Source organism: Eriocheir sinensis, chromosome 37 (genome assembly GCF_024679095.1).
Source record: "Eriocheir sinensis breed Jianghai 21 chromosome 37, ASM2467909v1, whole genome shotgun sequence".
NCBI classification, from domain to species: Eukaryota; Metazoa; Arthropoda; class Malacostraca; order Decapoda; family Varunidae; genus Eriocheir; species Eriocheir sinensis.
In genome coordinates, this window is record NC_066545.1 from 11,166,150 (window position 1) to 11,192,676 (window position 26,527).

Consider the following 26,527-nt stretch of genomic DNA (forward strand, 5'->3'; position numbering starts at 1 on the left):
GAAAGATATTTATATAACACCACCCTCACGAATGCATGTCACAAACGAAAGTCATGCATTATTCAAGCTACATGTGTTGAAAGCCTTTATAGCATTATTTAGTATTCATGATATATTATGCATTTATTTCTTTATCAAAAAATCGTGTGTTATCAGCTGTGGAACAGTTTGATAATGCCAATAAAATGTATTTCTTGAGGAAGGGCGCGGCGCGGCGGCCAATCACAACGCGGCAAGGCGGCGTTGTGATTGGCCGATGCTTTAGGAATTAGCTCGCAGTCGTAAAATAGCTCGCAGAGAGAGGTTCAACGTTTATAGTCGTTTACTTGTCCAGTTTCGGTTCCAATACACGGCACAAACATTAGAGCAACACTTTTAATCAAGGAAAAATCTTTATAGTAGATGACCAGGGCAGATTTTAGCCTAACCCCTTGTTGATGTTCACTAAACTCTTGCTTGTTTGATCTGTTGGTCTGGTGTGTTGTTTTCTTACGGGTAATATCAACCATCACAAACATCACTAGTGGACAAAACTAGGACAAGAACATGTTAATATGCATTCTTATTATTGTGTATTCCATAGTGCGCATGAGTAGTGGACATCAGAGCGACTTATTTCTGCGAGGAGGTATTTCTCGCTCCAACGGCCTGTCAACATGACGTGGTGTTAGCCGAGCTGCTCTGCGGCCCAGCATGTCCTGACGCCCGCCGCCCCGTGCCAGCGTGAGAGGAAGCAACATGCCTTACATATCACCGGGTGCGTACACGTGCGCCGTGAGTCCCCTGGGTGTGTGCAGGCTGGGTCTGAAGCCGTACGCCGCCTGAGCGCTGTGTGGTCGCCGCTGACACATGCCCTGGCCACAGCGGGGCCCTGCTGGCCCCATTTCAAGTCTTTCACCGCCTCCACTCAGGTGGTCGACAATATTTTTGGATAATATTGAACAGAGGGTAGCCACCTCTTGCGAAGTTAATACTTAAAATATGGGTTCTTTTTTGGTCCCTGAATGCAGTGCAGTAACATGACAATGACATGAATGATATGGAATGGAATAGACTCAGCAGTCACATAGTTAGTGCAGGGACGATAGCTTGTTTTAAGAATAGACTGGATAGCTACATGGACGAGGACGACAGATGGCAGTGAGGTGTGGATGCAGTAAGGAGACAGGGTTCTGGAGCGTACGCCTGTACTGAAGGTAAATGAGGATCAAGCTTCTACCTGTAATCCCTGAAACTACACCTCACCCATCGTGAGTAGTGGGAGGGATTCTAGAGCTGCCCTGTGTAGGCCACCCGGCCTCTGGCAGTTTCCCTATGTTCTTATGTAATATTGGAATTGAGGGTGGTGCGCTGGATTATCTGAGGAGTTACCTTGAGAACAGAACTTACAGTGTGCAAATAGGTAAATCATTGGTAATTGTGGAGATTCACTCCGCGCCTCCAAAATACGATATTACGCCTCCATATTATACTTAATGGATGAAATACATGTCCCTTAACCATAATATTAAGGTGGAAAACTTAAAAGTAAAGAAAAAGTGGTAAAGGTAGAGAAAAGGCATATTATACATACGCGCTCTGTTTTGGTGTCGGCGGCAGTGGCAGTGTTGCCAATGATCCGGTTAGCGATGGTTTTTATTAGTAGTTGATTAGCATGTGACCAGTCCCAGTTTTTTTTTTTTTTTTTTTTTTTTTTTTTTTTTTTTTTTTTTTTTTTTTTTTACTCTTTTTTGTGGTTTTTTTTGGGTTTGGTTGGGTATTGTATTGGGTAAAAAAAAAAAAAAAAAAAAAAAAAAATGCGTGGTGAACCTGGTCTCACTTCCGTCGCGAGGCGAGGACAGCCGTGCAGCACTCTCCACCGCAGCTCCTGATCTGCTACTCCCTTGCCTCCTACGCACAGCCCCTGAGCGCCCCATCATACATGTTGATTCATCAAAAGTGGACGTGTGGTGATCCGAAATGCTGACGTGACACTCCTATTCTGTAAACATCGTGCAGCCATACCACCCGACAACCAAAGATCTCTGTCTCCATCTTCACTACCATCTTCACTACCTAAACTTATGCATTCCTTCCTTTTATCTCTTCACTTACCCGATCGGCTCCGATTGGCAATAACACTCCCCCCGTTGGGCGGTCCCATTCGCCCAAAGCATTATAGCAGCAAGATGCCGAGTACAGAACACACATGCAAAAACAGAAAGGAGAATAAAGCATTCCCACAGTTAATTTTGGAGTTATTGTTTAGTATGTTTGTTGAATCTTAGCATTTTTCTGTAAGGATCTGTTCTAGGTAAAATCATTTTGATCATTGACCCTATTTAGGTAATTGTTTTAGATTGTATTAAATATCCTTTTTTTGAGACCCATTGGTTTAGATGTCCATGAGATTGACATGCTGAGTGTATGACTAGCATTAGTATTTATTGATTTTTTATGGCAAGAAGAGGCTGACCAAGACACTTATGAAAAAAAGTCCACAGCTTTCTGCCCTATTAAAGGGAATAGTAAATCTGAGGGAAAAAAAAGGTTCAGAGGTGTCTTGATACTCTTCTCTTTAAAGAGTTTGTCATAGTATGGATGAAATATAATAGGAAGAGGACTCTTTTTATAGTTTACTAGTGAAAGTAGTTGAAAATTGAAGATGCCTCAAACCATTCTCATGGAATCAACGAATCTCGTTTATAGCCACGTTTGCAGAGTCTGAAACTAGTCAGTTGTGGGTCCAGTCATCTACAATGAGTTTCTCATGGTGTTTAAAGGAAGAATTGAAAAAAATTCAAAATAGTTTTTCTTCTACGAGTTCAGTTGTTTCTTCATACATCATCTTATCCACAGATGGCCGTATTGGAGGCCAGAGTGGATGGAGCCTGACATCCATCCCTGCCCTCTTCTGGGGATTCATTAACTTTATTGTCCTGTTGTAAGTAAAGTTGTTTCTTATTAATCAGTGCCTTTTGAACTAAGTTATACATAGTTTATGCAGACTAAAACTTTATAAAATAATTTCCATTGGGGCTAATTTTAGAAAATCATTATAAATAATAAGTAAAAGTTAGGCAAAGAATGTGTCCTATCTGTCTGTTCAAATCTAACTTCCTTCACAATTGATTAAAGTACAGGCAACCTTATTTCGGGGAAGGGGCTGTAAGTTATTTTTTCCTTTTTCATGCAGTAGCTGTCTGAGCAAAGACCAGCTCACAATTGATTAAAGTACAGGCAACCATATTTCGGGGAGGGGGCTGTAAGTTATTTTTTCCTTTTTCATGCCGTAGCTGTCTGAGCAAAGACCAGCTCATCTCAATTTTCAGTTAACCGGTCACTTTAACAAAAGTATGGTTATTCATCTTTTTGACATTATAAGCTTGAGAGTCATTTGCAGTTCTTGTAGATAAAGTAGAATGTTTCAGTTTCAACAGAAGAGTAGCATCAATCATTTTCAAGCTGAACAAAAGTTACAAACATCAAACACTTCAGGCTTGAACACCAATATCCCTCTCTTCACTCTGCAGCTTCCAAACTCTCATCAATCCTGATGCAGCAAATCGTGGCAGTGGACAGAGCAGCTACTCTGGGTATTCGGGGCGCAAGCCGTAAGTACTATTCAGCAGGATCTTTTAGCTTTTTTCCCCTTCTATTGTGATAAAAGAAACGATAGTCAAAGCACCTGAGTCTGAGGTGTGCATTATCGTGCTCTGGCAACTTCTGTCACATGGCATGTCCAATTTCGTGGATAATAAATGATAGCCTATGAATAGGAAATAGCAGTCAGTTTCAATAATATGCAGGCAGCAATGATGAATACCATCAATTATAATTGATTTTGAGTTTCAAATTATTAATTATATCACATACCTGTTTTGATAATTTGTCACTCATTATAAGTATTAAATAGCCCTGGCCTGCTCTGCACATAAAAAAGTAAAACAAAACAGCTGTCTGCAACATAAATAATAATTTGAAATTCAAAATCAATTATAACATGATATTTGTCATTGTTGCCAGCGTATTATTGATCGTGACAGCTATTTTCTATGCATAGGTTTTCATTTACTATGCAAAAAATTGGACACGCTGTGTAACAGCATGTCGTCAGAGCACGATAATGCACACCTCAGACTCATGTGCTGCAACCAGAATGATCTAAGCTATATATCTATCTATATTTCAGATGTCCTGTTCTCCAGAGGTGGGCAAGTGCGGTACTTAATGCGGTAGCACAGCATCACAAAAAAAGTACCGCACTACCACAAACTTTCTGAAAATACTGCACTTCCACAGACCGCACTAAAAAATCCTGCGGTACTTTTTGCGGTACTTTTTATTTTTATTTTTTTATTTTTTTTTACAGCAAAGGAGACAGTTCAAGGGCACAAAAAAGTAAACATTAATAAAAAAAGCCCGCTACTCGCTGCTCCTAAAAAGAATCCAAAGAGGTGGCCGAAAGATAGGTCAGTTTCGGGAGGAGAGGTGTCCTGATACCCTCCTCTTGAAAAAATTCAAGTCGTAGGCAGGAGGAAATACAGATGAAGGAAGATTGTTCCAGAGTTTACCAGCGTGAGGGATGAAAGAGGGAAGATGCTGGTTAACCCTTGCATAAGGGGTTTGGACATTATAGGGATGAGCATGAGTAGAAAGTCGAGTGCAGCGGGGCCGCGGGAGGGGGGGAGGCATGCAGTTAGCAAGTTCAGAAGAGCAGTCAGCGTGGAAATATCGATAGAAGAGAGAAAGAGAGGCAACATTGCGGCGGAATTTGAGAGGTAGAAAACTATCAGTATGAGGAGGAGAGCTGATGAGACGAAGAGCCTTAGCCTCCATTCTGTCCAGAAGAGCTGTGTGAGTGGAGCCCCCCCACACATGAGATGCATACTCCATACGAGGGCGGACAAGGCCCCTGTATATGGACAGCAACTGTGCAGGGGAGAAGAACTGGCGGAGACGGTACAGAACGCCCAGCCTCGAGGAAGCTGATTTAGTAAGAGATGAGATATGATATGCAAAGACATTGCAGCGTGGCATGCTCACAGATTTAAAAAAAAAATTTTTATGCATAACATCGGACTCAGTCAATCGGTATCAGTCATCAGAATCAGTGATTCATTCATTCTGACTTTTCAGTTATTGTTCAAAATTAAATACGAAATGAATAACTCGGTAAATCTGTTCGTCACTCAACCCATGGCGGCGTACCATGACTGCCTCTGGCGATGACTGTACGTGGTAGTGTACTGTACAACAGTACAAGCAAGACTAACATATCGGTGCTCAATCTCATGTCCCGTACACATTTATTTATTTATTTTTTTATATTTTTTTTTATGCATAACAGACCGTAGTACATACTATTTCTGTTTTTTAACTTCATTGTATCTCTCTCTCTCTCTCTCTCTCTCTCTCTCTCTCTCTCTCTCTCTCTCTCTCTCTCTCTCTCTCTCTCTCTGTAGCCAAGATCAATGTTGTTTGATTATAATAATAATAATAATTTATTATTATTATTATCATCATCATCATCATCATCATCATCATCATCATCATCATCATCATCATCATCATCATTATTATTATTATTATTATTATTATTATTATCTCCTTGTTGAAATTTCCACGTGGTTTCTTCGCTGAGGCCTGAGACGCCAGGGCTTAGAGCTTTCCCACGGTCGAGGTCTCGCTATTACCAGTTGCAGTTGATGTGCTTTGTCTTAATATGTTGGACAGTTTGAATAATGTTTCACTGTTCCCGTCATGACTTTCCTATGTTAGTAATCTTTCGTTTTCGCTCAAACGCCGGAGAATTCCTCCCCTACCGCACTGGGAAAGAAAAAAAATGGGACCGCACTACCGCAACCGCACTACTCCAGAAAAAGTACCGCACTACTGCAACCGCACTTCTGATTTTTCAGTACTGTGTCCACCTCTGCTGTTCTCCTACAGGAACTTCAGTTGCTCATAAAACTGACAATATATATGGGAGACCTATATAAAACCCTGACTCCTCCCATAACTCTGTGGACGAACTGGAAATTTTCTATTGGCACATCAGCCGTAATACCGCCAGATGTCAGCCTCCACAGGCATTCCGAAAGATTTTTTTGTTTGAGGAAAGTGACCAAAAAAAAAAAAAAAAAACCATCAGGACAGTCATTTGTGTCTGCTACCCATATTTATGGATGCAGATGTTCAGTTTAATTTTAATATGCCTCGTATAGAAGTAGACAAATCCTTTAGTTGCATTAGTCTAACTTGCTCACCACCTAATTTTGGATGTGTACAACAAATCAGGGTGTACATTAAGCTGCCAAATACAGTAATTTTATATGTATTTCTTTGTTAGGTTTGTTTGACCTCTGAACTCAATCTCTGATGCTGTGTTTTCTTCCCACCTGCAGACCCCCTGGGCCTCCCCCAAGGAGGATGGGAAGAGTCAACCATGGAGGGGGTCCTGGTGCACCTCCTATGGGTGGGGGATGAGGTCGGTAGACTCCTGAGGGTCTAGATCAACCTCAGGAGCCAAGGGGGTGTTGGACATCTGTCTAGGGATTTCAGGCCAACATGTGATTCTGAAGCTGAAAAAGTATGTGCCAAGTGATAATTGAACCTATTATATTCCTTCCACATGCTTTCTCAGCCACAGAAGCAGGCGTTAGCCACATATGAAGCGGTGTCCAGCAAACCCTGCTGGGTGTGGGCACTGTGGATAACAGGAAAACCCTTTTACAGATGTGTGTGTGTGAGAGATAGAGAGACATTTTCCCTCTCCTGAACCTATTTTTTCCAAAGAGAGAGATCGCCCTCTCCTAAACCTATTTTTTCCAAATAATATATTGATAGGATAGCTATATTTTTCAGTGAAAGTGTCCTTGAATCTTGTGTTTCTCTTGTTATAAAAATTGTGTTTGATAAAGTTCATTGCCATGCGCTTTTTATAGCTTGGCATTATTTTAATCTGCTCAAATGTTAGGGTACAGTCTGCAACCTTGGAAAAGATTGGGTATTGTTCTCAGGCAACTTAAGGAAAACAAAACTTCCACGGATGTATGATTGATATTACATAGAATTCTGCATTGCAGTAATGCTAATGTGTGATTTTTGGCAGAAAGTACCACTTGCAGTCAATAACTGCACTATGTTGAAGCTGTTTCATTATCATAACTGCACCTGCATTTCATGTTAATATTTAATGCAACAAAGAAATAGTGATGCTAACCATCCAGTTTTCCACCCCAGTAGTTGTACCACACTGTATTATGTTTGAGATCTTGTATATAGGTTTGATTTAAGGGTTTGTAAAAATGTCTTGTTGCAGTGCAATCTTCTATTAATATTTCTACAAAGGAGTAAAGTAAGATTGATAAAATTCCTTTTCAGATATCAAATGGGAATGTTAATGATAAAACAAATTTAAGTTGGACCTGTTTTGGGAGAGGTTAGATGTGTGCCCAACCTTTAGCTTTCAATATCAGCTGAGTTCACTTGAACCAAATGATGGGTAAAGAGCTCACCACATCCTGATACTTAACACTGTGCCACGTAGGTTTGTATTAGGGTATATATGTTATGTTCATCTTTTCACTCATGGCACCCTGACATTTTTATATCGCAGTGTTGTAATCATGGATGCATTGTGAATTCCTGTGTGCCATGGTCAAAGTATGTCACTAAGGAAAAAGGGCATATAAAGTGCTTACCAGTCATACAGATTTATGATGGAATACATACATGGTGCATTGAGGGAAAACAAATGTTCAACCAATACAGAGTGAGCAACAGGCATGTAAATGATTAAGGAAAGTATCTGTTGTACCAAACACTTGAAACCTACTGCAAGTGGTCTCAAGTTTTGTAGGATTGATTTTACACAACATATTTTTTCTTCATGCACAATTTTGAAACGGGAAAGAAATTTCAGGGGGAAAAATGATTATTGACATAACATGTATCATTCCTCATCTTATATTTTTCTTCATAACCAGGACAGATCTAAGCACCATCAAATACAAAAATGAAGCAATGTAATTCCCCCCCATACACCACACAACCATATAAAAAAAATTAAGGAGATTTTGGGAAGTTAGGTCATCCAACATCAAGATTTTGTGTAAAATTGTTGTGTGCTATTGGTTGAGAGAGAGAGAGAGAGAGAGATATATATAGATATATATATATATATATATATTGGTGTGTTGTATGTCATGATTATTACCAAATACAATATATTGTCATTACATATCACCTGCTTTTCTTAACACTGCCATGATTACTTTAATCAGTATTGACTTCATTCTTTATCAGGCCCAAGAAGAGTGTTGGCTGGATATGGCCAAGCACCATTATATAGCCACCAGGTTTGAGGCTTAACCGCTTTAATGTGCTTCTGCACAGAGTTGAGGTTAGGCCTTCCTATTATCGAGCCTCTAGATCACACCTAGCTATTACACCCACAGGTCTCCAAGCAATTACCTCTGCTCTAATTTATTAATTGTCCATCTTGAGGAAGCTATTCAGCCCTAAGAGGGAATTTTTTGGACCCCAGCTTCATTCCAGGAAGTGAAAAAGACCCTCTTGTGGATCCCAGTACTGGCCCACTTTGTCCCTGCCCAAACTACAATGCTGCAAGTGGAGGCTTCCCGTCTCAAAGGACTTGGTGATGCATCTTTTTCACGGTCAGCACAGCTGGTGCATCTTTTTTACGGTCAGCACAGCTGGTGGCAACAACAACAAGGACTTCAATTAGGGTATGATGGAGTTGCAGAAAACTTCTGACCCTGAAAGTCACTCTACAGTCCAGGCGATTCACAATCATCCCCTCCAGATGGTACTACCTCCCCACTGGAAATCCAGAGTGACTGAGTGCAACACCAACTACTCTGTGAGGAGAGGCAAGACAATGGTACTACTACAACAGTTCTGCTCAGGTGCTGCCACCACTCAGCATCCACACCCATGGCACTCAGACAGAACAAGAACAGTGATTGACATTAGCATATACAGGGACAACCATATGCCATTACCAGTGGATATTCTAGAGGAGCTGTAGCTGCCTAAGTCCTCACTATGAAAAAGCTGCCTCTACTGGAGAAACCTAACCTGCTTCATCAATGAATGCATCCCAGGCCTCCATAGTGGCTGGTTACTGCAAGGTGCAATTCTTGCAAGAATGACTTTCACCAACTCTGCTTAATGCCCAAAACAAGATGGCGCCGCTATAATCACTCGCCTGCGCCACAACGGGCTGGGCCGACCATCAGGCCCCCACCAGTGAAAAAGCCTAACGGTGCAATAGGCCGTGACATAAAAAAAAAAAAAAAAAAAAAAAAGGCCATGCAGGCGTTGATAAGTGATGAAGCACCCCTGCTTCACTTCTGAATCAACAGGGAAGAAGCTGGAAACTCCTCCCCCACAATTTACATCATTCTCACTCCCTGCATAAAGGCTAGTCATCAGGTCAGTGAGCCTTGCAGGAATCCCACGGATCTGCAGAATATCCAAGAGTGCCTCACAATAGTCAAATGGCTTCTTGAGACAGAAAAAGGCTGCTAGTAGCCCCTCGCGAATCTCAAATCGACATTCCACAAGGACTATAAATGCTAGGTTCCAGTCAGTTGTTGACTTGCCGGGCTTGAACTTGGACTACTTAGGTCTCTGAAACTTTAGCAGACGAGATCAAATTTGCATCAGCAGCAGATGAACGAACACTGACCAGCACACTGAACAGTGTAATACCTGTTGGTCCCTTTTCCCTTCCCAGATAGGGACAACCAGCCCCCTTTTCCAGTCAGGAGGAACGGCACCAGAATGCCACACAGCAGGCAGCACTGCATGCAACCCATGGATCACCCCTCCTTTCACCCCCAGCTTTCACACACACACTCAGAGGCATACGTCTAAAGATTAACTCCTTGCATATGGGTGTCATAATCCTCGCTTCATCTCCAGTAAAGGCCTCACACAACAACCACTAACCCGTACTAACAACAGCACCATCCTCTCGGCCCATCTCCCTTCACACAGCTCTGTTCCTTCATACCTGTCAGCCTCATCGTCACCAAGTGGTTTCTTCAATCACACACCCTCATCCTATCGCCTCATTGAAAGTTTCTCTATGAGCAAGAGGATGATGGAAATCAGCATGCCAACCCCCAGAATGACCAGAGCGGTGAAAGTGTTCTCGAGACGCAGTGGCATGATGTTGTCGGTCCCACACGTCGCTATGCGCTGCATCTGCCGTATCTCCCGAGACATTACCCCGCCCTCCATGATGTGCGTGATTCTGGGAAAGGAAGGAGAGAGATGAGGGATGGGTGAGAACTTACACACCTTGCAAACAAATATCCACACCACTACTGGCAGGATTCTGTTGTGATAAGTGCCAAATCTCTCTCTCTCTTCTTTTTTTTCTTTATTTTTACATCTTACATATATGTTGATGAGCGGGCAACGGCCCGCCGCTGGGTCTCTCTCTCTCTCTCTCTCTCTCTCTCTCTCTCTCTCTCTCTCTCTCTCTCTCTCTCTCTCTCTCTCTCTCTCTCTCTCTCTCTCTCTCTCTCTCTCTCTCTCTCTCTCTCTCTCTCACACACACACACACACACACACACACACACACACACACACACACACACACACACACACACACACACACACACACACATACCCCTGGTCAAATATTTGCTTGTAGGGGAGGTTCTTCCTGAAGGTGAAAGTGGACGGCATCGAGAGGTACCTGGGACCCACATACATCAGGCGACAATCACTTGAGTACCTGGAGAAGGGAGCGGCATCAGTGGCGGATCTGGTGGGGGGGGGAGCCCTTTCAAAGGTTCACTGAGATCTGGGGGGGTATCATTCCTGTGAACACTACTATGTTCTAGCCTACTATAGTCTGCTCACTTAAGCTAGATTCCTGGGGCCTAGGCAGATTGGTAAGCTTGCAGCTGATTGGCTGCTCCGCTCTCCCGCTTACACTCATGTCGGACCACATCTTGCATGCTCGAGTGAGACATGTTTCTTTATTATATGCCATAGTTCACCTCATATACGAGCTAGCCAGTTTTGGTTGACACCATCAGACTCAGCAGTGACTGTAGAATCAAGATGTATTTTAAAAACTCTACAAAACAAATAAGAAAATGGTATTACGATGAGTTGAACCGTGAAGATGTTAAAAAGATTTTTATAACATGTTTTACTTATGCTCACTGTTTTCAACAGTTGTTCATTGATTGCAGAAATATATTATTACATTACGTAGGAAAATTTATCGTGAACACGATAGTGTGATCAGAATGCAGTTAAAGCTCTACGTATTGAAAACACAAGAGTTATTTATAGCAACATTTCACTCGCCCCAACCATCACGCAAGATGTGGTCCGACGTGAGTGTTAGCGGGAGAGCGGAGCAGCCAATCAGCTGCAAGCTTACCAATCTGCCTAGGCGCCAGGAATCTAGCCTAAGTGAACAGACTATAATAAATATTATTATAATGATAATAATAATAATAATAACAATGCTACTACTACTACTACTAATACTACTACTACTACTAATAATAATAATAATAATAAACATACACAAAAAAAGAAATTGCGAACATTATCGTATTTGTATTTGTAAAAAAAAAAAAAATAATGCGCGCCAAGCGGCGCCAGATGGATTTGGTGGATTCATATCCAGTAACGATCCTGCCTACCCCTACTGTACTGCACTATGGAACTTTTTATTTTCCTATCAACCCCCAACTCAATCTCACCCTTTTTAGAAATGGAATCCGTAAAGGAGTCTAAACGTCATTTGCTGAAGGCCTTCCATCCTTGTCTGGATTTGAAACACGAGTCGAGACCTGAAAGATTCGAAGCATACTGTATAAGGACTGAAACTTAGATCCCAAGCGCCAAGAAAGATTCATTCTCTCAACAAGAGCATCAAACTGTTCACGAGCATAAATAACTAGCTGTGAACGACTTATATGGAGAGAGAGAGAGAGAGCAGCTCATCTCGTATACCTTCCATATAAAATCATAACAAGGAGATCTTATTTACCTGTACAAGTATGTACTCTCGTCCATGAGGAAGACATATTTCTCCGTAAGGGCCCGGTAGACGCCCTCTGCTGCGGACGCCACGAAGCTGTCAGGCCGAGGCAGCAGCAGCTCGTTCCATACGCGTTGGTAGAGGTCACGACGTGATACCTGCCATAAAGATACACGCACACAGTACCTAGAGACGAAGGAAGTAGAGAGGGTGGAGGGCGAATATCATGCAGATGGATAAGAGTTGTTGAAGGGAGATCCACATTCTATAGGGGAAAGTAATCTATTATTAAAACAAGGAAGAGGAGCTTTATCGACTGATAGAGGAGACATAAGAAAGGTATAAAATACGAGGAAGGGAAGGAAATTAATATAAAATAAAGGGAAAAGCTTAGGCACGAAAGTAAATGAATCATGAGAGAGAGAGAGAGACCCACACCTACATTCTACTCCACGTCCTTACCTGCAGTATATCCTGGGTGGAGGTGCCGCGAATGAGGCCCAGAGTGTAGGTGGTGGAGGAGAGGAGGTCCTCAAGGGAGGTGATGGGGTGGGATACGCGAGTGAAAGAGAGGAAGGAGATCATGACGGAGGAGTAGTGGGTGACGGAGAGCAGTCCGAACACGCCCGTCGTCAGGAGTAATATCCGCCCAGACATCCGATCCTCCTCCCTCACCGGACCTAGGGCGAAGAGGTTTGTTAGTTGGGATATAACGAAAATATGAAGAACCAAAGGAGGAAAATACGACGAAGGAAGAAGGCAACAGGGAGGGATACAGAAAGCCAAGACGAAAAGAATGGAGGAAAGGAAGGAAAGAAAAAAGACAGCCGAAGAGGAAGGGATAAAGGAAGGAAGGTAGGATGCAAAGAAAGGAGGAAGGAAACAAGGTATAAAGGAAGAACCAATGGAAGGCGATAATGAAGGCACGAGGAGTAAGGAAGTCAAGCAAAAACAGAGGGAAGAAAGGCAGAAGAGCGAAGAAATAAAAAGAAGGCAGTCGGTTAGGCAGGCTGCAGGCACGAATGGAAACATATTCAAAGGCTATAAATATCACATCTAACAAACCTTTTTTTGTCCTATTCACCCTTTTCCAGTCACTTTTTCACCTGTGGATCCCTACAACGAAACAGGTTAAGCGGGCCACTCCTGACCGTCCCAGAGGCCAAATTTGTCACGTGGGCAGTGAGTTTGACACCCCCTGGCACCGTTAGCTAATGTAGAGCAATTCTATCATTTAAGCATTTAGTTTTATGGATTGTTTATAGTAGTATGGATTTTATTCCGAGCCGCATGTCTCTTAATTCCAGTATAATAAATTCAAAAACAATTAGAATCTCTATGGACCCCTTGAAATTCTACCGTGGACCCCTGGTTGGGAACCACTGCTCTAGCTCTTTTACATAGTCCTCCCCCTCCCCCCCCTCTCTCTCTCTCACCTTGAAGACACAGGCATCCCAGGACGATGAGTACAGCCTCACGCACAGCAAATCGTTCCCTGGCGGCCAAACGCAGCACGAGGGCGAGGCCCAAGGAGCAGAGGCAGGCGGTGACCAGGAGGCCCAGCCAGGCGGCGGGCGTGAACTCCATGCTGTAGCCGTCCCACCCGCCCACGGCACTGCTCGGCTTCCGCACAATCAGACGGAACCTACGCCAGCGGAGGGCATGAGGATGGAGATATACAAACGTAAACCTCTTGCTTCACGCGTTTCAATGGGCTAGAGACAGACACCTAGCTCTTGCTTCGAACACAAGTAAAAAATGGGCTAGATACAGACAGACACTTAATTCTTGCTTCACGCGTTTCAGTGGGCTAGAGATAGACAGACATATGATTCACGAGTGTAAATGGGTAAAAAAAAATAGACACCTTACTACACGCGTTTAAAATATCAGTCCTTTTGTAAAATGTTCCATTTATTTATTTGGTTCACTTTTTTTTACATTGAAATGCAAAGAGGTTAAAACATCACACTGGGCTTTAAATCAGAATTCGCGCGCCTTCGGTATGTTCGGAATAATAAAATGGAAAATTCAGTTGTAACCCGGATTCAAAACCCTTGAATGTCTGAATGTTGCAAAATGCAAATCACTATCACGCAACATGTAACGAGTTTGTCGTACTACTATATACTAGAGGAGAAAGAAGAGATGAAGAAGAAAATCAAGGAGGTGAAGGAGGAGGAAGAGGAGTTAAAGAAGAGAAAGTGGTGAAAGAGGAAAAGAAACAAAAGTTCAATAAAGGCAAAGTTGTTATTCTCTCTTTACCACTTCTCAACCCAGGCACTCACGTGGACGTGGTGATGGGCATGGCGTAGTCAATGACCATGGTGCGCTGGAGGGTCTGGTCGACGGTCCCCACGATGACGTCCGCGGCCCCGCGCACCAACTCGCCGATCATGCCGCTCCACACCCCGTCAGGCCTCAGCACACCCCACTCGCCGTCAGGAGAACGATTGCACGTGTACCTGAAGGTGGAGGAGGAGAGAGAAGACTGAATCACTGCTTGGCTACCACGGGGGATGATGAGAGAGGGGAAGAAATTACCTCACTTTGTTGTATAGAAAGTCTCATTAGTAAAGAAGTATAAATGAGTTTTCCTGAGTTAAAACGAAAGGAAACTATTCGGGGTTTTGTTAGGTTAGGTTCAGAGATGGAATGAATACAAGAGTAGTGTATTCGAATCCGAATACTTCATATTCCAAGTTTCTAACGAATACGAATAATGATTGTGATAGTGGTTAGAGCAAGGAGGAGGAGGAGGAGGAGGAGTGTATGATCATAATATATCAGGCGAAGAAGTATTACTCAGTTATTTAGGGCCGCTTTCACAGTCACTTCGTTTGTTTTTATCGTTACCAATGGCGGCGATCGACGCTATAGTTTTCCACGTGAAACTGGCCTATGGGGTAGTGGCGGGTGCAGAGGAAGCGAGAGGTGTTGAGAGTGTGTGGCAAGGTGCGGGGCTAGGCTAACCCGCAGCCGCCACTACCCCATCGGCCAGTTTTACATGGAAATACTATAGCGGCGATAACAGCCATTGGTAACGATCAAAACAAACAAAACGACTGTGAAAGCGGCCCTCCTTAGTACCGTTACGGGCGAAACTGATCCTTTACATGATAACTCCTGGAATGGCGGAGGAGGGGGAGGAGGAGGAGGAGGAACGTATGATAATAATAATAATAATAATAATAATAATAATAATAATAGAGGAAGAAGTACTACGCAATTGTTTAGTATAGTGTAACGGGCGAAACTGATTCTTTAGCCTACATGATACCTGCTGGAATGGAGGAGGGGGAATCTTACTGATGGAGGCGCCAGGTGTCTCCAGGTGGCTGTAAAATACTTCCTAATTATCCGCCTCTTTGCTTTCAGTTACAAAATGTTGGCAAGGTACCGATATCTAACTAATAACTACTTTAAGCATTTTTTTACTTCATATTTTTCGTCGATTACGTCTAAGTATGTATTTGTGAAGGTAATGGGCTTTCATAGGAGTTTTGAGCACTTCCAGGGGCAGTTTAATGATCCTGTTGGTAGTTTGAGCCTTCTTCTGTACAATGAACCAACAGAAACAATAGAACCCGACTGGTCTCCTTCTCGGCCTTTGGAAATAATTAATATGAGAGGTGGTACCGTCTAAGAGTACCTACCAATCTTAGTAAACAACCGTACGATGGGTAACAAGGGATAGGCTTGTGTAAGGAGACCGTTCTTCATTGTATCGAGCAAACCAAACATGAGTAACCCCAGTGTACCGAATATTCCAAACACATAATAGGAATTTGTTGGTAGGAAGGGGGAAAAAATGAAAGAAAGCGAAGTAAAGGTGAATTTCCTGAAGAATTCAAAGCGTGAATACACAGTAAGGTCGAAGGAAAGGTGTAAGACGAGTGCGGTGAAAGCGATGTGTGAGGTACGGTAAAACAAAATGTGTGTGTGTGTGTGTGTGTGTGTGTAATGGAAGAACGAGCGTGAGCGGGTAGAAGGAATGTGAGGAAGTGGCCGAGGCATTGAAGCATGTTTTGTTATGCTCTTCCGCTATGGCGGGTGGATTGCTATCAATTGTGAAAGGTAGTGGTAAAGAATGTGGCCGGTGTTAATGGTGGTGATGATGGTGGTAGTGGCTTGTAAGGATATCTTTACTTCACATATTTTGCTACTGGAAAAAAAAAAAACAGGAAACATTACCGTGATGAGTTCAGCACACATACAAGGGACTGAAGCTCTGAACTACTTAATATTCCGTGAAAAGAACACAAAAATTACTCTGATCCTCTGTTAGCTGTGTAATAAAATCTTAACTCAGGTCATGCTCGTATTTAGACAGTTGTCTGCCTGTCAATATACGACGGTAATGCGAACGAATGATCATTTCATATTAATCAGCTAATACCTCCCACCGAGTTGTAGCCATGACGCCAGAGGCACCACCCCTTCGACAGGTACCGGAGCTTGCACCAAGGATTTTAGTGTGTGTTTAGACTCCTTTGGTTGGCACAGACACGATACAAATGAAAAGGGAAATAAAGGACTTTTAGGTGTCTCCAAGGCAGCTAAGGGTACATGTAAGGTATTGAACCAAGTTCAACCAATTGCTCCAGACCATTAAGGAGACCAGTTTTGTAAGCATGTTCGCGTTGATCAAAAAAGAAAACCCAGGCTGGCAGAGAACACTGAAATGTTCTTGGATAAACGTTGCCAGAGGAACACTTCGTTTGAATAGACTGTTGCCATGAACCGAGTAGTCAAGGTAATCTAGGCATGACAGTATTGACTTAACCAACCCCTTCTGACATTATTCTCTAGGTGGTCGAGGGTGGCGATGCCTGTATACGTGGAATCTCGGCAGTTACGTAATATCGATAATTATCTTTTCAGCGTGTGGGGGTCTTGTACCACGCACGCCACTAAAGGAGATCCGATCTAGGGAAATCCATCACAGTGACAAAGAAAGCAGGGCAGACGGCGTGAATAGCGGCGACTATTTATTTAGTCCTATACCGTGCGGCGGGGCTTTAAAGGACTAACAGGTGACAGATACCCGACATAATCTTGCTGTCCGTCCCCTCTCCCTGTTATTACCTTCCCTTCTCATCCCGTCTCTGGGCTTACCGTTTCTTCTCTTCCTTGTCCTACCATTTTACTCTATTTATCTTTTTATCTTTTATATTTTCCTTCCCTTTCTCATCCTTCCTACCCCTCTCATTCCTTCCCACCCCATCGTCTCCTATACTGTAACTACCATATCTCTCTCTCTCTCTCTCTCTCTCTCTCTCTCTCTCTCTCTCTCTCTCTCTCTCTCTCTCTCTCTCTCTCTCTCTCTCTCTCTCTCTCTCTCTCTCTCTCTCTCTCTCTCTCTCTCTCTCTCTCTCTCTCTCTCTCTCTCTCTCTCTCTCTCTCTCTCTCTCTCTCTCTCTCTCTCTCTCTCTCTCTCTCTCTCTCTCTCTCTCTCTCTCTCTCTCTCTCTCTCTCTCTCTCTCTCTCTCTCTCTCTCTCTCTCTCTCTCTCTCTCTCTCTCTCTCTCTCTCTCTCTCTCTCTCTCTCTCTCTCTCTCTCTCTCTCTCTCTCTCTCTCTCTCTCTCTCTCTCTCTCTCTCTCTCTCTCTCTCTCTCTCTCTCTCTCTCTCTCTCTCTCTCTCTCTCACGTGAAGTTGAGTAGTTCCTGCAGCGTCTTCCAGATCTCGACGGCCACGCCGCTGATCCGCATCTTGCCGCCCTCTGTGTCGACCATAACGAAGGGCGCCCACTGAGGGAACACCGAAGAGGCACGGGAAGCGGCGAGGAGGAAGAGGAGGAGGACAGCAGCCGTGGAGAGGAGGCACGATGAGGGACGTTGATGATGAGGCCGACGACGACGAGGCACAAGGGAAAGGAGAATAAAGAGATGGATAAAGTAACAAACAGAGAGGAAGGAGGGACGTAGAGGAAGAGGAAAAGGACAAAGACGACGGGGCAGAAGGGAAAGGAGAATAAAGAAATGGATAAAGTAACAAAAAGAGAGGAAGGAGGGACGTTGAGGAGGAGGAAAAGGACAAAGACGAAGGGGCAGAAGGGAGAGGAGAATAAAGAGATGGATAAAGTAACGAAAAGAGAGGAAGGAGGGACGTAGATGAGGAGGAAAAGGCCAAAGACGACGGGGCAGAAGGGAAAAGAGAATAAAGAGATGGATAAAGTAACAAAGATAATTATTAGGTTAGCTTTCTTATTATAATGGATGTCAGTAAATGGTTGATCTTCATATATAAATGTGGTCAAGATAATATAATCAATAAACACGATAATAATAATTGAGAGGTGTTTTAAGCCCTATGTCTGAGGAAAATTAATACATACAAACAAAGAAAATAAGTAAATAAACAAAATCTCCTTCTCCTCCTCCTCCTCCTCCTCCTACTACTACTACTACTACTACTACTACTACTACTACTACTACTATTACAGCTGCTGCTACTGATACTGTTGCTTTTACTACCATGACCATAAACATTACATCGAATTATCAGGAATCTTAACCAGCGTTTCATGTTACTCATTCATATCGCCTCCTTTCCATGTAATTGTATTATTGTTAATCTATCTGCGCGTGTCTGTCTGTCTGTCTGTCTATCTGGCCACTTTTCCGCTTTTTTTAAATATTTGTCTGTGTTTGTCTGTGTGTCTGTCTCTGTCTGGCTGATGTCGTTTTTTTCTGCTTGCTTACGTGTCTATCATTAAATGTTTTATTGTCAATGTGCCACCGCGTCCATCTGTCTGTCTCTGTCTGCCAACTTTCCTGCTTCATTGCGTATTCGTGTGCCTGTCTGTCTGTCTGTCTCGCTTTTTCTTCTTGCTTACATGTCAATCTGTAAATGTTTTATTGTCAGTCTGCCTCCGCGTCCATCTGTCTATCTGTCTGTCTGTCTGCCCACCTTTCTGCTACTTTGCTTATTTGTCGGCCTGTCTATTAGTCTGTCTTCCTCCCTACGTCTGTCTGTCTGTCTGTCTGTCCACCTTTCTGCTTCTTTGCGTATTTGTCGGCCTGTCTATCAATCTGTCTTCCTGCCTACGTCTGTCTGTCTGTCTGTCTGTTCACCTTTCTGCTTCTTTGTGTATGTGTCGGGCTGTCTGTCAATCTGTCTGCCTGCCGCGCTTAACTACCAAAGTGCGTGTCCGTGTTGCTGTTTCCTGGATTCACAAACTGAGAAGGAATAATTATTAATGGAGGCATGAGAGCGTGTCTTCGCTTTTCTGGGCTTTTCGTTGGAGTGCGTTATATATGCTATTTCAGTAGTGGTATTAGTACGTGGCTGTCTAGATTTTATGATTCACTTCTCTTCTCTTCTCTTCTCTCTCTCTCTCTCTCTCTCTCTCTCTCTCTCTCTCTCTCTCTCTCTCTCTCTCTCTCTCTCTCTCTCTCTCTCTCTCTCTCTCTCTCTCTCTCACACACACACACACACACACACGAAGAGGGAAAAAAAATGCAGTCGATTTGCTGCATGTACGAAGAAGAAAAAATGGTGTGTGTGTGTCTGTGAGTGTGTGTGTGTGTGTGTTTTCACGTGCCAGCCTATAGCATCGGTAGGCTTTCTTGAGTGGCCTGGATGGTAGTCAGCCCCAGCCCGTCATGGAGCAGGCAGGTGTTTTATTGTGCCCTCCGGAGCTCGTTCTTGATTCACTTGGACGGTTTCCTCTAGAGTCCGGGTTGATGGGTGGTCTTCAGGACAGCATGTGGGTTGTCTTAGGCCACTCGGCGGTGACTGAAAAATCCCAGGTGGTAGCGGTGGATTCGAACCCGCGCCGTCCATCACGCGGTGAATGCGGGGCCCGCACGCTAACCACTCACCCACCGCCTACCCTACTGTCTTTGTGTGTGTGTATGTGTGTGTGTGTGTGTGTGTGTGAGAGAGAGAGAGAGAGAGAGAGAGAGAGAGAGAGAGAGAGAGAGAGAGAGAGAGAGAGAGAGAGAGACACGCAATGGTAATCAAAACAACTAATTTATCCCCGCCAACACAAATAACACAAGACTCACCACTTCAAGGCCGCGTCTTGCCCCCCCTTCCCCCCCTCCCCCCGCGCTCTCTCTGGCTTAATAGCCACAATCGCCTGATGGCATAAAAAAATCTCTATTATATTTACATGGATGTCTATCTATCTATTTATCTATCTATGTCTCTATATCTATCCATCTATCTATCTACATCTATCATTACATCTATATAAATCCACCCTCTCTCTCTACCTATCTATTACTACGTACGCTTACCTATCGTAATCCCTATAAACCCACCCACTCAATCTACCTATCTATATGTACTCTGATCTGCCTTTTTACCTACACGTCCACTCATTCTCCCCCGCACGTGACTCACCTCCTCCGTCAGGCAGCGGATGTGGAGCCCCGTCAGGTCAGGCTGGCGGAAAGGCACCTGCAGCAGATTCAGTCCGCCTCCCCCCTCGCCGCCTCCACCATCACCCTGACGCGTCGGCGGCCGCGTCCAGGTGGCACGCAGGTGAAGGTGTCGCTTAAGCTCCGGCGCCGCTTGGTACTGCTCCCACAGCTCCACCACCTGGCCCGACTGCGCCACCACCACCTGAAGGAGAGATGAGGGAGTTGGGGTGAGGCTAGGTTCGGTTGAGTTGCGTTGGGTTGGGTTAGGTTAGGTTAGGTTTGGTTGGGTTAGACCAGTGGTTTCCAAATTTTTTTCTGGTCGTTACCCACTTTTCATACATGATCCTTGTCCATGGCCTTCCCCTCAACCCTAACCCGTGACTACAGTGTTTAATGTCAAGAACACAGAATCAGATAAAATGTGGTAATTACACGGACAAAAAAAAAAAAAAGGACGTATTACTCATGTATCTGGCAGCAAGGCATTGCACAAACCTGTATACTGAACCAGTAAGTTCCCTCCACTGGCTGTCTACCCGCAAAACTCCTTTTGGTTTCATCTGTACGTACATAGCCTCAGATTATGGCCCCCTACATTCTGCAATATGGTCCCCAGTTTGGGAACCATTGGGTTAGTTGATGAAGTCCTTTAATTAGATTGTTTGTTTGCTCTGGGTTAGGTTGCGTCCAACCGCTCGGGAAGAGTGAAAACGGACGTTAAACGAAATGATGATGATGATGATGTCATCATCATCAACATTTTGTTTAACGTCTGTTTATGCTGTTTTTTGGCATGGTATTCTTGGTAGAGTTGATGCTACAAGCCATGCATTGTAAAACCCCAAACTTGAGTTGAACACAGCAGAAGCAATGTTGAGGTCTTTGGAATGTTTTGTACAAGAAAAACGTGATTGCTTCCATGTTTACGAGAAGGGAAAGGAATTGTCAGGAACTGAGAATTATTCACAGACATGCAGGCGCCAACGTAATATACGACTCAATCCATTGGACTATGGACGGAACTGTGAACTTACCATATTTATGTTACTGCCTCGAGTACTATATGCTGATTCTATGAATTTGAAGTTCTTGTTATGTGGGGGATGCTTGATATATCTAAACATTAGAAAAAGAGCACAACATTTATGAACATTATGAAAACCTAAAATACTATGTTCAGAGTACAAGTGTGTTCCGAGATGTTCTGGACTAAATATACAGTATATTTACAACTAAAAGTTCTAATTTTCCCAATTTAGCTTTGCATATTTTTTTTTTTTTTTTTTTTACGTCTATGCCTACAGCGCCGGTAGGCTTGCTTGAGGGGCCTGGATGGTATTCGGCCCCAGCCCGTCATGGGGCAGGCAAGTGTTTATAGTGGCGCCATCTTCTCTTGGCTTTAAAAGGCTCCTAAAAAAAAAAAAAGTCAAAATTTTCCCAGACCCCCTCCCAGCTGGTTATGCTCGATTTGCTCATCACCTCACTCCTTTACAAGAACTCAGTTACGGTGATTGGGGGCCTCCACATAGAGACTGCCCATGGGCTTCCACAGGCATAAATCCGGCACTGGTCATGATGATGATGTTTAGTCTGGGTTAGGTAATTTAGGCTACGGTAGGTTGGGTTGGGATGCGTTAGGTTAGATTAGGTTTGGTTTGGTTTAGTCTGCTTAAGGGGCTATTACACTGGGCAAATTTTTCGTGGATCTTCAGTCAAACCACAATTTCCGCTGGCGTGGTTCTCATATTTCGGTGGTTTTCTGACGTATCCACGATCTTCCAAAGCCACCGTAGATTTCACCGAAGGACGACGGTATTACTCACCATCATCATCAGCAGCAATAACAAGAAACAAATGAGAGCCACGCCAGCGGAAATCGTGGTTTGACTGAAGATCCGCGGAAAATTTGCCCAGTGTAATAGCCCCTTTAGCTTGGGTTAGACTGTGTTGCATTGTTTCAGTTAGGTTGGTTGGTTGTTTGTTCTAGGTTAGGTAGGTTAGGTTAATGTTGCTTTGCTTTGCTGAGGTTGGATTAGATAATGTTGGGTTACTTTAAAATTGGTTAAGTTTGTTTGATCAAGGTTAGGTTTCCCAGATAAAAAGTTAGATAGATTTTAAGGAAAGATGAGGTTACGTTAGGCTAAGTTAGGTAAGGAATGTAACTCGTAACCACAATAACTGTCACCGCCATCATAACTAATATTGCCGTCCTTGTTGCTATAAGATTTACATAGATTTACATAGAAAATCAGACCACACAGACCCCCATGATCCAGACTAGGTGGCCTGTCCTTAAATCTAAGTGATTCTACATTAATCAAATGGCTCCAAAACGTTGCATTTCTACTCTAGTTAATATTAAGTTCAAGGAAGTGACGATCGAGCTTGTTTTTAAAGGAGTCAATCGTGTTACACTGGACCACTGAAGGTGGGAGCTTATTCCATTCTCACTACAACGTTGGTGAAGAAAAATTTGGTACAGTCTGAATTTACTTGTCTACATTTGAGTTTTATGCCATTGTTCCTCGTTCGCAGTGTCATCGATCATAAACAGGAGAGAGAGAGAGAGAGAGAGAGAGAGAGAGAGAGAGAGAGAGAGAGAGAGAGAGAGAGAGAGAGTGTGTGTCAGGGCGGTAATATCACGCAATCCCTGTTAAGTTTGGTGAATTTTTAAACTTGTTCGACCTTCAAGAAGAAATAGTAAGGTGCTTTTCCCCATGTGGACTCAGTTTTCAACCTCGTATTGATTAACCTGATGGATTTAACACGCCAAGTATGAGAGAGAGAGAGAGAGAGAGGGGGTGCTTGTGGGTCTTTCTGTGTGTCTCTCTCTCTCTCTCTCTCTCTTTTTCCCAGCCCTCACCTGGTTACTGAAGGGCAGGAAGAGGGCGGGCAGCAGGTCTTCAAGGCGTGGGACGGAGAGCAACAGCCATTTCCTCACCTGCATATTGGAGCTGTTCATTACCTGGGGAAGACATAACATAACAAACCTCACCACCACCATCACCACCGTTGCCAATACCTGAGCGTCTGGAGGAAGGGGTGATCGAGGGAGGCACCTAAAACATACTTGGACATATTCTTAAACATTTCGGCCGCCAAGTAGGCCACCCATATTTGACTCGGTTTTCGTACTGTTGTAATTTTGGGTATTTCCAGGGGTAGTTGTATGACCCTGGTGGTAGTCCGACGCTCCTGCTGTACCTCTGAGAATACTGACCTCTGGCTTCCCCCCCACCACCCCCACCCCCCTTGAACATTTTCCATAAGACGCCCCTGTATCACCATCACTATCACCTTCACTAGCTACTGTTACCATCCCCACTGTCACCTTCACCATCTAGTATACATACCCCCACCGTCACCATCCCTACTTCCATACGTGTCACCATTATCACTACCACTATACCTGTGACCTCCAAATTACCCCTGTCACACCCATTGCCACCACCACCAACACCATACCTATCGCCATTTCTCCTTTTTGTTATCTTTCCAACACTATAGTACCGACAGCACCTGGATACCTTCCCTTATTACCTATTCATGACCACCACCACCAACACCATGCCTGACATCACCATTAATCATCGCCACCGCACCCATAGAATACCTGTCGGTCCCTTAATTGTCTTCCCCTTTTATCTATTCAGCGTCATTATTACTTAACCGAACGGAACGCCGACACAAGATAAAGACTGAACTGTTAAGCCGCGAATTTTGGAAAATCAACCGCTTTGGTGCGAATCGCCATAACTCCCTTATTTCTAGGGCTACAGAGATGTTTTTGGATCAATCGACGGCAAAATGAAAGGGCTATATTTTTTAATAAGCGACCGGGCTCCAAATCCGACTCGAAAGGGTAAAAAATCGAACACATTCGCAAAAAACGACTCTGAAAAAAAAAACTATTTTTGAGTTCCCAACCATGAAACCCACTCATTTTTTGAGAATTACAAAAAACGTATTTATCAAATACTTTAGCTCTACCAATGTGCTTTCCAATATGATGCATAACATATCGCTACTCCCAGTAGTTTCGTCGCTAGAGCTCGAGACGTAACCCTTTTGAGAGCGATTTTGACGAACTCTAGACACTTTGTCGTTTTTGTCTAGTGTGGCATTGCTATTGCATTTAGAAGGCTGTAATTTGGCATGTAGCCCCTCTTGGCAGTGTAGTTTGATCAGCTCGAAGGATTTTTTGATAGCTCGATTCCAGGTTTGTTGTCGAGCCGTCACAAAATAGCCTGTTTTTCGGCCCTTTTACCGCGATTTGGACACGTACTAGTTTTTTGCTTATAACTATTTTATTTATTTAGAGCTTTCCATTTTTTCTGATTATTAATCTGTATTAATAGAGCTTTCATTTGCCACCAAGTACGCCTTCCTAGCGTCAGTAGTTTTTGTTCGAGCTTGACCAGAAGTCGCGACGAAAATTCGCCGAATCTGACTCATTTCACGCGCCGCGACGAAAAACCTTCCTGACGCCACAAAAATAAATATATCTGCATAAAAATTCATATATGAATACTTCAATATGTTGACTATCTTGTATTAAAACCATTTTAAGATAACTATATAAAAAGTTACTATTTTTATATAATCATTTCACTAGATAAATCAACCTATATTAAGGGCCTTATTATACATGCTATTTCTTATTTTTTTAGTATTCAACCATAATTATTTACTCGCATTTATGAATAATACATTTAATTTGCTTTTCTATATATATATATATATATATATATATATATATATATATATATATATATATATATATATATATATATATATATATATATATATATATATATATATATATATATATATATATATATATATATATATATATATATATATATATATATATATATAAAGAGTCCGCCGTCCATTACTTGAGATGTCACTGACTGGATACATGACGCGCACACACACACACACACACACACATGCACACGTACTCACACATGCACACGTACTCACACTCCTTTTGGCTTACCTGCGAGAGGACGTGGGCGTGGTATTGCGTGAAGAAGGGAGCCACCACCAGCGTCCTGATATTCGGGTTCCAGAGTCGGAGGGCGCGCAAAGAGGTGATGCCGCATACCCATGGGTCCGCCGTAGCCGTGGTGGTCAGGCGCTCGGCTGTGGCTTTGACTGTGCCTGCCCACGCCGCTGCAACATCCTCTTCGTCCTCTGTGGGAAGGGTGAGGTGGAAGTTAGGCTTGCGATGGGTACTCGGAAGGAAAGGGGAGATAGAGGAACTTGGGAAACTGATCACAAAATTGTGTCTAGAGATTGAGGGTGAAGGGTGAGTGAAAGGCATAGAAAGGGAGGGAAGTCTGATAAGAGAATAAAGAGGGGAAAAAGGGAGCGAAGAAGAAAGAATGAGGAGGCGAGAGATGGGATGGGAAGGTCTTATAATGTAAAGTGCATCTATTCTCCACACACAGACAAACAAGAACGCACCGTCTATCGTCACCAGGGTCACACTGATTGCCTCTTCCTTTCTCGCCCACGCCCGCACCAGGTCCTCGCCGGCTGCCCGCCACCACATGGCCGCCGTCAGCGCCTCCCCCGCCTCCGAAGCGCCCCCGCACACAGCCGCCGCCGCCAACCACACCACGAAGACGACTGGCATCACTCCGTCAGGACACAGGAGGCAGGCACTTGACCAGCGCCCACCTTCTCCTGTCTCACCGTATTTCTCTTCGCCTGCAAGTGGCGTCCGCAGCCGTTACTCTCGAGCCGAGGGTCGCAGGCTACGCCAGAACTGTCAGACCCTCACTGTTTGACCAAGTCCTTCGCTTGGGTTCCGATTCTCTAAAACTCAATCAGGTCCATTTATCCAAGAGTACTGAACTGTTGTGCTGATCTCGAGTGCATATCTTCGGTCTCGTCAAACAATATCACCATCTCACGCCCCCAATCCGTCAGTCCCACCACCATCGCGACCCGCACTCTTCTCCATCGCCATCGGCAATGAGTCCACTTGTCGCGCGTGGAGTGCACGACCACAGGTATATAAAAAAAATTATGGATTGTATATCTAAGCTACTCGCCCGCGCCTGCCCTTACAGTGGCGGAGTGGCCACTCCCACGACCATAAAGAGCAACCACGGCCGT

At 43.7% G+C, this 26,527-nt stretch overlaps 2 protein-coding genes across 2 annotated transcripts; one reads left to right on the forward strand and one right to left on the reverse strand.

The window, feature by feature from the left end:
- Nucleotides 1–592: 592 nt before the first annotated feature.
- On the forward strand, nucleotides 593–8,120 carry LOC127008211 (selenoprotein K-like). The gene is made up of 4 exons (XM_050879923.1): nucleotides 593–757; nucleotides 2,839–2,923; nucleotides 3,513–3,593; nucleotides 6,387–8,120. The coding sequence occupies exons 1-4, from the start codon at nucleotides 739–741 to the stop codon at nucleotides 6,466–6,468; spliced, it is 267 nt and encodes an 88-aa protein (XP_050735880.1). The 5' UTR covers nucleotides 593–738; the 3' UTR covers nucleotides 6,469–8,120.
- LOC127008206 (glutamate receptor ionotropic, kainate 4-like) lies at nucleotides 7,915–26,458 on the reverse strand. The gene is made up of 11 exons (XM_050879916.1): nucleotides 25,871–26,458; nucleotides 25,401–25,597; nucleotides 23,262–23,363; nucleotides 20,379–20,600; nucleotides 17,676–17,776; nucleotides 14,314–14,490; nucleotides 13,462–13,670; nucleotides 12,488–12,705; nucleotides 12,035–12,183; nucleotides 10,649–10,756; nucleotides 7,915–10,267 (listed from the first exon to the last, which is right to left on the reverse strand). Exons 1-11 carry the CDS (start codon nucleotides 26,040–26,042, stop codon nucleotides 10,075–10,077), a joined length of 1,848 nt encoding a protein of 615 aa, XP_050735873.1. The 5' UTR covers nucleotides 26,043–26,458; the 3' UTR covers nucleotides 7,915–10,074.
- Between the last annotated feature and the right edge of the window lie 69 nt (nucleotides 26,459–26,527).